General features: G+C 41.6%; 1 protein-coding gene across 8 annotated transcripts in view; it reads right to left on the bottom strand.

Annotated features, from left to right (window-relative positions):
* The window catches only part of BTK (Bruton tyrosine kinase), a 34,315-nt gene that overhangs the window by 5,487 nt on the left and 15,768 nt on the right, over window positions 1-13,060 (bottom strand). For all 8 annotated transcript variants that reach the window (XM_017505848.2, XM_037730429.1, XM_017505849.2 and 5 more), the window contains 7 exons: window positions 12,276-12,344; window positions 10,621-10,702; window positions 3,412-3,540; window positions 3,030-3,097; window positions 1,521-1,708; window positions 1,054-1,116; window positions 145-199 (listed from right to left, as the gene is read on the bottom strand). In XM_017505848.2, coding sequence (XP_017361337.1) covers window positions 145-199; window positions 1,054-1,116; window positions 1,521-1,708; window positions 3,030-3,097; window positions 3,412-3,540; window positions 10,621-10,702; window positions 12,276-12,344 — 654 coding nt within the window. The remainder of the gene's footprint in view (window positions 1-144; window positions 200-1,053; window positions 1,117-1,520; window positions 1,709-3,029; window positions 3,098-3,411; window positions 3,541-10,620; window positions 10,703-12,275; window positions 12,345-13,060) is intronic.

Here is a 13,060-nt window from a genome sequence, read left to right as displayed (position 1 = left end):
AAAAAAAAAAAAGTAATTGGGACCCCAGATGATGGCAGCTTTGACACTGCCTTGCCCAAAGGTGGTGGGCAGAACAGGCCCTCAGTTCAAGATCCTCACTTATTATGCAAGGAGAATGCTGTGTGCTAGTGGTTCCACACTTACCTCTTGCTTCAGCAGTTGCTCAGCCTGACTCCGAGTCATGTGTTTGGAATACCACCTGTGAAGGAAGTGTGCTGCTTGAGTGGCTCCTGGGCCAGATCATAAGCAGATTGGAGGTTAGAGCACCCTCCGGGGCTTTTCCATGCCAGTGATTCAACCAATTCACTCAAACCCTATTTACTGAGTATTTGTCATGTGCATAGCACACTGTATTCCTTTCCCAAACCCAGGCTGGCATTGACGATTCATGGAAATGGAGAGTAGTGGGCAAAGGCAGACAGCAGGGAGTTGCAGGGAAGAGATCAGGGACTGGGGCACTTGAGAACAATCCACTTCCATGATTAGGGAGGAGAGAACGATAGTAGCAGTTTGACATTTTAATTCTGTCTTTCTTTTTTTTTTTTTTTAATAGAGATGGGGTTTCACCATGTTGGCCAGGATGGTCTTGATCTCCTGACCTTGTGATCGCCCACCTCAGCCTCCCAAAATGCTGGGATTACAGGTGTGAACCACCATGCCCGGCCGACATTTTAATTCTTTCAATGTTTCCCATTAGGTCCTCAACTCCTTTTTCTTTGAGTGTGATCCTTCCAGATTTGAGGGCATGGTAACCTCTCCAGCTTTCATAAGTGGAAGGTGTTTGGGGGGTAACGGTAAGACAGACACACTAATTTGAGGTGGTGGCATCATTTGATTCAGATGACACTCATTTTTATATATATCTTGAAATAAAAAATATGTTGAAAGTATAAAAAAGTGTATATATATACATTTGTGTATGTATACATTATGTATACATATATATACACCAGTGTATGTATACATATGTGTGTGTATATATATATATATACTTGTGTCTGTATATTATATATAGAGAGAGGGAAGATTGTGCACTGACATAAACATACTTACTCATACATTTCTATGGAGTCTTCTGCTTCAGTGACATAGTTACTAGGGATGTAGCCTTCCTGCCTGTGAAGGAGACAATGTGGCAGATCATCCAGCACCTCCCCATCCTCCAGGAGACAGATTCATACGTCCAAATCCCTGAGCTCAGAATCGATCTCAAATGGAGGTATACTGTATCATGCACTTCCCTCAGTGATGACCACATCTCTGATGCATGGTTTGGCCAGTGAGGTGCGGAGCTTCTGCACGTTTGGCATTGGTTACATGTGCACAACAGAGGTTCAGAGAGGTGGCAGAGGCCATGTGTAGAGAGTTGCACACTGGGAAGTACTTGGAGAGCATGTTCAGTTTGGTGTGGGAAGAACAGTCTCTGATGAGGATACTGATCAAGGGAATTATGCTGCAGCACTTTGCACGTGTATGGAGTGGGCAGGCACTGGGCTCAGGAAGGGCTGGTGTGGACTCACCCATTTTTATCTCGCGCACGCCACCACGGTAAGTTGCTTTCCTCCAAGATAAAATATTCATCACCCTTCCGCAGCTGTAGGTCATTTGCATTCATTGGCATGTAATCATAAAGGGCCACAACCTTTTTCAGCTCACTTGTGGAGACTGGTGCTGCTGCTGGCTCAGGCGGTAGTGGCTTTTTCAAGATCTGTGTAGTTAGGAGAAAAGGTAGGAGGCTTTGTCTAGACAGCAAGCACTCTCCTCTTATCTCTTAACTCTCTGGCTTACTCAAGACACCGAAATCAGGCATAATAAAATGTTACTTAGCAGTCATTCAACAATCATTTTGAAGCACCAGTGCAGAAGTTCTCAACCTTGCATGCCTATAAAGACCATCTATGGAGCGTTTAACAAATCCAATGTACTTTGGGAGGCCAAGGCGGTGGATCACTTGAGGCCAGAAGTTCAAGACTAGCCTGGTCAACATAAGGAAAGCCCATCTCTACTAAAAATACAAAAATTAGCCGGGCATGGTGGTGCGTGCCTGTAGTATCAGCTACTCAGGAGGCTGAGGCAGGAGAATCCCTTCAGGCTGGGGTGCAATGGTGCGATCTAGGCTCACGGCAACCTCCACCTCCTGGGTTCAAGCAATTCTCCTGCCTCAGCCTCCCGAGTAGCTGGGACTACAGGTGCATGCCACCATGCCCAGCTAATTTTTGTAATTTTAGTAGAGACGGGGTTTCACCATGTTGACCAGGATGGTCTCGATCTCCTGACCTCGTGATCAACCCTCTTCGGCCTCCCAAAGTGCTGGGATTATAGGTGTGAGCCACAGCACATGGCCAACATTAGTACTTTTAAAGCTCACCACACAAAAAAACATTTATAGCTAAGGTCAGGAAACCGGCTTGGCACCAAACTTGTATATGAATCTACTAAGTACCTCAGAAACATGGTTTCCTTCTTTGTAAAATGAACATAATAATACCTGCTCTATTTATTTGCAATATGTGAGAAAGGGCTTTCTAGACCTTAAGAAGGAGCCAAAAAATCAAGTTTTAAAATGGTAGTGTTAGGTAGTGTTAGTGCTAAGTGTTGAGTGTATTGGTATTCAGTGTTAAATTCTTCTGACTTTACTGTATGTTTAAAAATACTTTCCGGCTGGGCATGGTGGCTCACGCCTGTAATCCAAGCACTTTGTAGGCCAAGGCAGGCGGATCACCTGAGGTCGGGAGTTCAAGACCAGCCTGACCAACATGGTGAAACCCAGTCTTAAAAAAAAAAAAATGAAAGAAAATACTTTCCATTAAAAAATTAGGCTTTGTTCTAAACAGGTGATTGGATTACATGGTTTCCATGTTTCCTTCATTGAGGAGGAAATCCTAATTAGAAGAAAAAATACCCCATCTTAGCAAGAATGCCAATTAATACTGCCAAGTCCCAGGGTAATTCTAAGACTCTGGTGTGTTCTCAGGGTTTGACTGTAAATTTCCATTTTAGCAGTGGTAGCACCCAGTTTCCCTGTATACCTGGTCCTCCTCAGGTGTGGGGGGAAGAGGCTTTTTTGTCTTCCGGTGAGAACTCCCAGGTTTTAAGCCTGCAAAACAAGAAGCCAATGATGATATGAAATGCACTTTAGGAAAGGGCCCACGGACTGGTTTGGTCAGGGACTTTGCTGTCCATATTGAATGCCTTTAGGGAAGTTAGAAAAAGTAGCTATGCATGCCAGGTCACATAGCTGGAGGAGCAGATTACTAGCTGGATTTCAGCCCCCACGTGCCCCCTGCCCACCCTGGACCCTTTGTTTAGAACCCAAAATGTACAACCTTATGCTATGTCCCTGGGCTTGATAGACCCTTGGGAAAGTAATGGAAACAGTCAAAGGAGGAAGAAATTGATCAGATCTCTTACTTCCATTCCTGTTCTCCAAAATTTGGCAGCCCATAGCATTTTTGGCTGTCTGAGAGCAGCAGAGATACTGTCCATCGATCCAGAAGCAAGGGTGGTATTTCTGAACAAGATCACTGTTGTACCGGATTACTGCAGCAGGAGAGAAGAGAGAGATCACGTCTGACATGGAAGAGAAGCCACCATTTGCATGTTTTCCTCTTTGAGCTTAGTGGTGAACTTCAAATAACTGCCCCCTCCTTGGCCACCCTGAAGGAGGGCAGATCACAGGACCTGTTGGTTCACATGACTGGCCTGCCTGACTGTGGCCTGGCCCCGGACACTTCCTGTGCAGTTTTCTTCAGTGATCTGTTATGAGGAGTATCTCCCAATCAGTGAGATAAGAATATCTGATGGCTTGAGAGCCCAATAACAGAAATATGTTATCTATGTTTTCCCAGTAGCCATTACAATCTTCCTGTAAGGCAGGTGTTCATCATGGTGTTTGTTTTCCAGATAAGGGAAACAATGTGCCCAAGCCAAACTCCCCAGCTTTTAATACCAATTTCTCAGTTCCTCAAATGATCTTTTAGGGATAATCAACCTTACTGAGAACTTCTGGATGAGGCTTTCTGTATAGAACAGTCAACAGAGCTGATCTCAAGGGCAAATGAAGGTCACTTTGCCTCTAGAATCAACATGATTTGAATCTTCCTAGGGCCACTGAGGAGGACTGAGCTCATTGCCAGTGATAACACAGCAGCTCCCTTTCCCTCACAGAGTTGAGAGGCCCAAAAGATGTCCCAGAACAAAAGTATTTTGCAAAGAATAAAGTGGATGCAGAGAGGAGGAATTAGTATTGCTGTTTATAATACTATGGCATATCAAGAACCTTAACATGAAACCAATTAGAAAACTTATCAGTGTTCATGATGTCAGATAACTGAGAGAAGCAAAGACAATTGAAATAACTGGCATCACCTTTTTTAAAAAAGACAAAAACAAACCAAAACCTTCCACTGTAGAAAACAACTCAAAAATGGCCAGGTACGGTGGCTCACGCCTGTAATCCCAGTGCTTTGAGAGGCCAAGGTGGGCGGATCACCTGAGGTCAGGAGTTTGAGACCAGCCTGTCCAATATGATGAGACCCTGTCTCTACTAAAAATGCAAAGATTAGCCGGTTGTGGTGGCATGAGCCTGTAATCCCAGTTACATGGGAGGCTGAAACAGAAGAATTGCTTGAACCTGGGAGGTTGAGGTTGCATTGAGCTGAGATAGTGCCATTGTGCTCCAGCCTGGGCAACAAGAGTGAAACTCCGTCTCAAAAAAAAAAAAGAAAGAAAACAACAATCCTTAAGGGCTTAGTAGTCACTCTTCACTCAAGGCTTTGCAAGGAAGCCTAAAAGCTACTAGTAGCTAGGTGCATTTTACAGGCAAATGAACAAAACTTCTATCTTTTTTTTTCCCCCATTTATTTATTTTATTGCATTTTAGGTTTTGGGGTACATGTGAAGAACATGCAAGATTGTTGCATAGGTACACACGTGGCAGAGTGATTTGCTGCCTTCCTCCCCATCACCTACCTCTTTTTTTAAGAGTCTTCTTGATGCTTTTGTTTTTTTGAGAGAGTCTCGCTCTTGTTGCCTAGGCTGGAGTGCAGTGGGACCATCTCGGCTCACTGCGACCCCCGCCTCCTGGCTTCAGGCAATTCTCCTGTCACAGCCTCCCAAGTAACTGAGATTGCAGGCATACGCCACCACACCCAGCTAATTTTGTATTTTTAGTAGGGGCAGGGTTTCTCCATGTTGGTCAGGCTGGTCTTGAACTCCCGACCTCAGGTGATCCGCCCGCCTTGGCCTCCCAAAGTGCTGGGATTACAGGCGTGAGCCACTGTGCCCAGCCCATCTTGATGCTTTTCTCCTCATAGATTTGAAAACTTCAAACCATTCTCCCCTGCCCACCCTCACTCTGACTTTTTCAGCACTGCTGTTCACCAATGTACCAAGGACAGAATGGTGGGAGCTGTTCAGATGGAGTGCAGGCTATAAGGGGCTGCATTGCCTATAGGGAATTTTAAAACAATAATAAAACCTGACCCAAAGTCTGTCTGCCTGTTGTTATTACTAAGCACTGGTAATTGTGAACAATGTCACTGATAATCCTCCCTGCCAGGATTGATTACTCCTACCACTTCCACCCTCTGGCCCCTCCCCCCACACCACTCCCTATCACCTAGGGATTTGAAAACCCTCAGGTTCTCTCTGTCTTCTGTAGGGCTCAGCACCAGTAGACACACCAAAGAATACCTAATCAACAACTAGCCACTCTAATAAACTAAGCTATGGTAATACGATAATGAGGAGGAATAAGGCTTCTTGCCTTCCCCACCCCTATCACACTCATTAAGAAGACTCCCTACATTCTCAAATAATGTCTGGCTCTAAAGGCCCCTTGAAGATGACACCTCTTCTTTTGTTGGCTAATCCAAAGCTGGTATTTCCAGCTACTTAGGAGAGGATTGCAACAGCAAGGTGTCCAAGTGGGAGGGCTAGGGGAGACTGCTTGCTTCACCAATGCACATGGCCAGCCCTGTTGGGAAGCACTAATGGTTAGTACACATTCTCCAAGTGCTTGATGGGCTGGTCTCTTCTATCCTTATTTATCAGGTTAATGTTTAAAATATAGTTTTATGGCCGGGCGTGGTGGCTCATGCCTGTAATCCAAGCACTTTGGAGGCCAAGGCGGGCGGATCACCTGAGGTTGGGAGTTCAAGACCAGCCTGACCAACATGGTGAAACCCCATCTTTAGAACTATCCTTTAGTCTGAAATCACATCCCTACTATTTGGGATTAAAATGTATTTATTCTCTGCTTGACCAGAGTTGGAACCATATGTCAGCCCTGCTTTGTTTTTTGTTGTNATATATATATATATATATATATATATAGACATACATGAATCATTCCTTTCCATACTCTTTGTTGGAGCTTTACCAATGCCATTCTTTCATTCATTTTGGTAAGGTCAGGTCATTTGCTTACTATTTAATTTGCAATTAGGATAGGTTATATTGAGCTCGACCAAACAAAGATTCAATAAGTGTAGGCAAATATTTGTGCTGCTGGAACATAGAAGGGCCCACTGCCATATTGAAGGAAATAGAAAGAGCAAGTCTGTGGCTAAGTCCTCAGGAATACAACCTTTGCATGGCAAGCACCATTAAGAAAATGCAGCAGCTTGATATGAGGTATCTGAGGCTGTGCTTTTAAAATTGTGGTATAAGCCAGATGCAATGGCTTACACCTGTAATCCTAGCACTTTGGGAGCCTGGGGCGGGCGGATCACTTGACTTTGGGAGTTTGAGACCAACCTGGCTAACAAGGTGAAATCTCGTCTCTTCCAAAAATACAAAAATTAGCCGGGCATGGTGTGCTTGCCTGTAATCCCAACTATCGGGAGGCTGAGGCAGGAGAATCACTTGAGCCCAGGAGGCGGAGTTCACAGTGAGTCGAGATTGTACACTGCACTCCAGCATGGGCGATAGAGCAAGACTCTCTGTCTCTAAATAAATAAATAAAATTTAGGTATAATTTACATATAATAAAGTGCACAGATCTAATATGTACAGCAAACCATATTTTTCCACACCCATTTAACCTCCTTCAGATCCAGCACCTCATGCCCCTTCAGTCAATACCCCTGCAAAGGTAACCAATATTCTCATGAGGCCCCCTTTTCATGTCAATGGTTTCTTATTGGTGCATTTTACCCAAGAGTGGGATAATAAAAACATAAAATTAAACAAACAAGGAAAAAAGCAAAAGAGAGGAATAACATCACTATTTTGTGGCTCCTAGGGTAACTCACTATTGACATTGCCAGCACCTGGGATTGTCCCGGGATTGTTAGGACTTGCACCTAAATCTCCCAGCAATTATGATATTTGTCAGAAGTCACCTACTTTTGGCTCCTGTTGTTAGCCCAGGAAGGTTCAACAAGACATAAACCCAAGAGGAACAATTGGAAAAAAAAATGCCTTCGATGAAACATAAGGGAGGAGAAGGCAAAGATGTGCCTAGCCACACTCCCTGCTCATACTGATGACCCAGCTGAACTAGTGGTGTTTGTTTATTTGTTTTGGCTTTATTTTTAGCCTGTTGTAATTTTACTTAGTTAATGAACTTTAATAGCAGCACACAATCAAGATTATAAGGTTAACATCTGAGTTAAGAAACTAAGCTGGGCTGGGCTCACACCTGTAATCCCAGGACTTTGGGAGGCCCAGGTGGGTGGATCACCTGAGGTCAGGAGTTCAAGACCAGTCTGGCCAACATGATGACACCCTGTCTGTATAATGATACAAAAATTAGCCAGGCATGGTGGTGCATGCCTGTAGTCCCAGCTACTCGGGAGACCGAGAGAGGAGAATTACTTGAACCTGGGAGGTGGAGGTTGCAGTGAGCCCAGATTGTGCCACTGCACTACAGTCTGGGTGACAGGGCAAGACTTCATCTCAAAATAAATAAATAAATAAATATTTGTTGGACTAAACTATGACTGGTTTTGAAATTAGTATGTGAAACTGGGCGCGGTGGCTCATGCCTGTAATCCCTGCACTTTAGGAGGCTGAGGCATGTGGATCATGAGGTCAAGAGAAGGAGACAATCCTGGCCAACATGGAGAAACCCTGTGTCTACTAAAAATACAGAAATAAGCCAGACGTGGTGGCGCATGCCTGTAGTCCCAGATACTTGGGAGCCTGAGGCAGGAGAATCACTTGAACCTGGGAGGCGGAGGTTGCAGTGAGCTACTAAGATCATGCCACTGCACTCCAGCCTGGCAACAGAGTGAGACTGTCTCAAAAAAAAAAAAAAAAAAAAAAAAAAAAAAAAAAAAAAAAAAAAAAAAAAAAAAAAAAAAAAAAAAAAAAAAAAAAAAAAAAAAAAAAAAGAAAGAAAGAAAGAAAGAAAAACAGAAAAAAATTAGTATATGAAATGTAAAGAAGTTACCAACTTGAGCATGCCACTTTATCCCTTATTTCTCCTTCAACTAGTCTGCCTCACATTTCCCCATTTCCAGACTAAAATCAAGTCATTTATCAATGTGGAGCCCAAGTTGGTGGTGGTTGTTTACCTCCCACGGATAAATCAGTTAATACAACTATTGATCTCTTTCTGTGTGCAAGGCACTGTATGAGGCATTGTGGAGAGAACTAACGAGCTACAAATATATATGTCCTGCAGACTTCCTATCTCAGTCTGCGAATATTTCTCTGGCTGGAAATAGTATATTGGTTCAGGACATGGAGTCTGGAGCCTGACTGCCATTTACTAACTGAGTGCCTTTGGGCAAGTTACTTAACCTCTCTGTACCTCAGCTTTCTTATCTGTAAAATGAGGATGATAAGATAACTGCCACATATGGTTACTAGAAAGTTAGTATATGTAAAGAACTTAGAGAAGAGCCTGTATCACAATAAGCAGTATTAAAGAGTTTTCTCATTTTGTAGCCCCAGGGCTAAAGCAGACCCCTTATCTTAAAATATGCCAAGAACTGAACTGTGTGGTGCAGGATATCATCTATTTGTAATATTCAACATAGCTTTACTATAGAACATTTTGCAACCAACGATATGTGAAATTTCTGGACTTGGAAACCAAGCAGCACAAAACTATGTAATGAGCTTGGGCTTTGGAATCATACAGACACAGGGATGTGATAAGAAACCAGGCTCCACCACTCACTAGCTGTGTGCCCATGAGAAAGTTACATAACCTTTTTGAGCCTCAGTTTCCTCATCTGGGAACAGGGGAATAATACATACTTCTTAAGGTTATTGCAAGGATCAAATGAGTAATACATTTGAAGCACTTGGCACAGAGCATGCTACATAGTAAGTGCTCATTAAGTGTTAGTTATTTTTGTTGTTTTAGCCCAAGGTTGTTGTGAAAATTAAATGAGATAATATATATAAGGTATTTAGCTCAATGTCTGGCACATAGCAATAATTCAATAGGTGATCTGTCTCCTCCTTCCTCCTGTTCCCTTTCAGTTTGAAAGACTTTGCTAATATAATTTTGACCAATCAAACATGCACTCAAGGGAGTGTACAAGGCTGGTATAGCTAGCCAGTGAGTATCAGAATCTAAATGTTTATTAACACAAAGGGCTGTCATGCAATAACCCAACCATGCCATTATCAGTCTGCCATCCTTCCTGTTTCTCTAGGCAGCCTTTCCTGATGTCAACTCAACCAGTTAATCTCTCAGACACTTGACATGTGGCTATATATACACGCAAATATGTGTGCATGCATCCTGTGCTGTAAGCATTTGCAGTCAAGTTTATCTGAACACACTATATGGTTGATGTGAAATGCTGAAACTTTGTTCAAGTTCAGGTCCTTACAAAGCAAGGAATACAAAATATTTCCTTGGGAAATACTTATCCACAACAAAGACATGTACAGCGCTTTCACGTATAGTGATTTACAGTTTTCCATGTGCTTTTACATGTATTATTACTTCATTTGATCCTTACAACAACCCCAGAGGTAGGTATGGCACTCATTACCGTTACTCCCCTTTGAGAAGAAACTGAGCATCAAAGAAGCTTGTTGGCCTTCTTGCCAGAAATCACCCAGTTTGTAAGTGGTAGAAGAGGGGTTGAAACAAGGTTCTCTGAATCTGACTTCAAGCACTGTCATACATCATCTATTTATTTTTTGGAGCTAGGTATTTTATACTTAGGATTCTAAATATTGCATAGCCACTGAATGCCACACCACCCTTGTATTCAGTGTAAAAAATTGGACTTTTTTTTTTAATAAATAGAGAAATAGAGGTGCCTATAATTACAAAATTGCACTAGAGAGACAGTAGTAGAACTGAGTCGAAACTCTTAGTCTAACATATTATCTTTTATTCATATGATGGATTACTAAGTTCATTTGTATTACTAATATTAAAACAAAATACACACTTCCTTCCTGTTTCTTTCTTTTCTATTTGTCTTTCCTTCCTCCCTCATTCCCTTCCTTTGTTCCTTGCTTCCTTCCTTCCTGTCTCCCTCCTCCCCTCCCTCTCTCTTCCTTTTCTCCCCTTATATCCATTTTTTCTTTTCTTTCTACATTTCTCCTTTCTCATTTCTCTCTTCCTTTTTTCCTTTTCCTCCCATCTAGCTTTTCTTCCTTTTTTTCTTTCTTTGGAAACATTTATTTTCCAATTCTTACCATTTTTGAGCTGGTGAATCCACCGCTTCCTTAGTTCTTCAGTTGGGGAGAAGACGTAGAGAGGCCCTTCATCATATACCACCTGGGTCAATGAACACACAGACTTGAGCAATTAGGATTCAGAAAAAAGGAGAAAGACCTTGAAGGCGCTAATCTTAGGGGACAACTTTGTATCTTCATTGTAGAAAACAAAGAAAGGCAGAATCTTGAGTCAGCAATGGTGTTCGGGTTATGTGAACTAACTGAAGGATTCCTGAACTCTTCATGTCCAGAGATGTAGCATTTCAAAGCCTTAGAATTTTTCATACCCTTAGGTCATCCTGACTTGTGTTTCAATTTGTGCATAAACTTGCTTTATAACGTTTTCATCTGCCCTTGCTGGAGATAAGATTTTTGTTTATCCAACAAGGGGTATTTTATCTTATTAGTAAACTTCGACTTTGTATAGAAGAGAGTTGAAGTGATAATCTATATAAATTAACTCTTGATTAGTACGTTTGGGTTATTCACTTGAATAATATGGAATAAAATTTTAATTCATGGCTAAGTACCACCATCTCCACTACCTAGTGGCCTCCCTTCACCAATATAAGCAAAAATAAATCAAATTTGGAACTACAAACAGACTTCAAAAAGGGTAAGGTATTTGGTAAGCAATATCATAAGTCAAATAGTACTTTTTTGACCATATACCATGTACAAGGCATCATGCTAGGTGTTACAAAGATGCATGAAATACATAAGATGTGGTACCAACCCTCCCAGAGTTTATAGACATCATATAATAAATTCTAAAGTAAAATATAAATTAATTTAAAATTATCTGCTGTTCAGCATTATTCACTAGTGCAGCCAAAGAATGTCATCTAGTTGAAAGGCATTGGTAGTAAAAACTGTGTCTGAAATACCCTTCTTTGAAAGGTTTTGTAACTTTGATATAATCAGGGACATGAACAAGATCCTTTTACATTTTTCTTTTTGCTTGTTAGTCTTGCTGTGCTCATAAATCCATGACAGAAAGCCCCCTCCCCTGAGACTTTCCACTTCCTTTTCTGGCTTTCACTGTTGCAGAGGCTGCTATATTCATGACATGTGGCCTACAGAGTTCTCAGGATGTCAGCAAGCCAAACTGAAGATCAAATTTGTAGTTCTTGCTCTCTTTTATTACACTACGTCTACCAAACAGATGCACATGTGATTCCACACTACAACAGAATTTAGGTTTAGGTTTATGCATAAGTCTAATAAGTCTTCCTCATACTGAACTTCCTAATACTACTCCCTTTTTCTGTCTTTTCAACCCACATGACCACCATTAGACAGATAGTCAGAACCAGAAGGAAGTGAATTGCTCACTCAACAAGCAGGGCATCTTTCTCAATGCAGTTATCATAGACAAGACACACTATAATACAATTGATGCTGCTTTGTATTCTTTTTGAGGTATAGAGACTAATAGAAACTATATTAGATGGCGTAAATAGAAAAGCAAACATTCTCAGCCCATGCCAGTCTCATTTCTTGGTTCAGCATCCTTGTCCACCTCAAGTTCTATTCACTGGGTCCTCATAGACTTCCCTCTGCCCTGTACCACACCACCCCTTCTGATTGTATTATAGGGGCCTTTCAAGAGTTGGTGAGAGAAAATAACTCACCTGGAAGGGATAAGGGAACCTTTCAATTATTGAAATTTGCTCCATTTCACTGGACTCTTCACCTCTTTTCTGTAATGAAATAAGAAAGAATAGTTATTGGTTGATGCATTGCTCTTTTCTAGATTTCCTTAGGTACTGGAAATCCTTTTGCTTCAGAAGTTTTTCCTGCACAGACAATGAAGATTCTTAGTGATTGCTTCCTATAGGCCAATATGGACACATATCCAATAGGACTCAGCACATACCCAGTCAGAAGAGCCTCAGGTATTTCAAATCATTAGGAAAACGGAGGTTTCTAAAAAATTGGTGTTGGGACAAATGTTTAGCCACTAATATTGTGGGGAGGAGAGGTGTCAGGTAGCTATGTTATGCCATACACCAAAGTAAATTCCAGATGGATTCAAGAGCTTGATATAAAAAATGAAACTAAGAATGACTGAGAGTAAATATAAATGATTATTTATATAACCTTGTGGGAGGCAAGATTTTTCTAACATAATGATAAAGCTTAGAACCATTAAGAAAAAGGTGAACTAATTTGATTACATAGACTTTAAAATCCTAGATGGCAAAAAGCATCATAAACAAAATTGAAAAATAAATTATAAACTGAAAAATATTTTCAACATACATTACAGTTAAAGGATTAATACTTATATCAAGATATCTTTGCCGGGCACGGTGGCTCATGCCTATAATCCTAGCACTTTGGGAGGCTGAGGTGGGTGGATCACCTGAGGTCAGGAGTTCAAGACCAGCCTGGCCATCATGGAGAAACCCCATCT

The sequence above is a fragment of the Cebus imitator genome, unplaced genomic scaffold, assembly GCF_001604975.1.
Source record: "Cebus imitator isolate Cc_AM_T3 unplaced genomic scaffold, Cebus_imitator-1.0 Scaffold343, whole genome shotgun sequence".
NCBI classification, from domain to species: Eukaryota; Metazoa; Chordata; class Mammalia; order Primates; family Cebidae; genus Cebus; species Cebus imitator.
The sequence above is the reverse complement of the archived record's forward strand: the minus strand, read 5'-3'. Positions and strand labels throughout refer to the sequence as shown.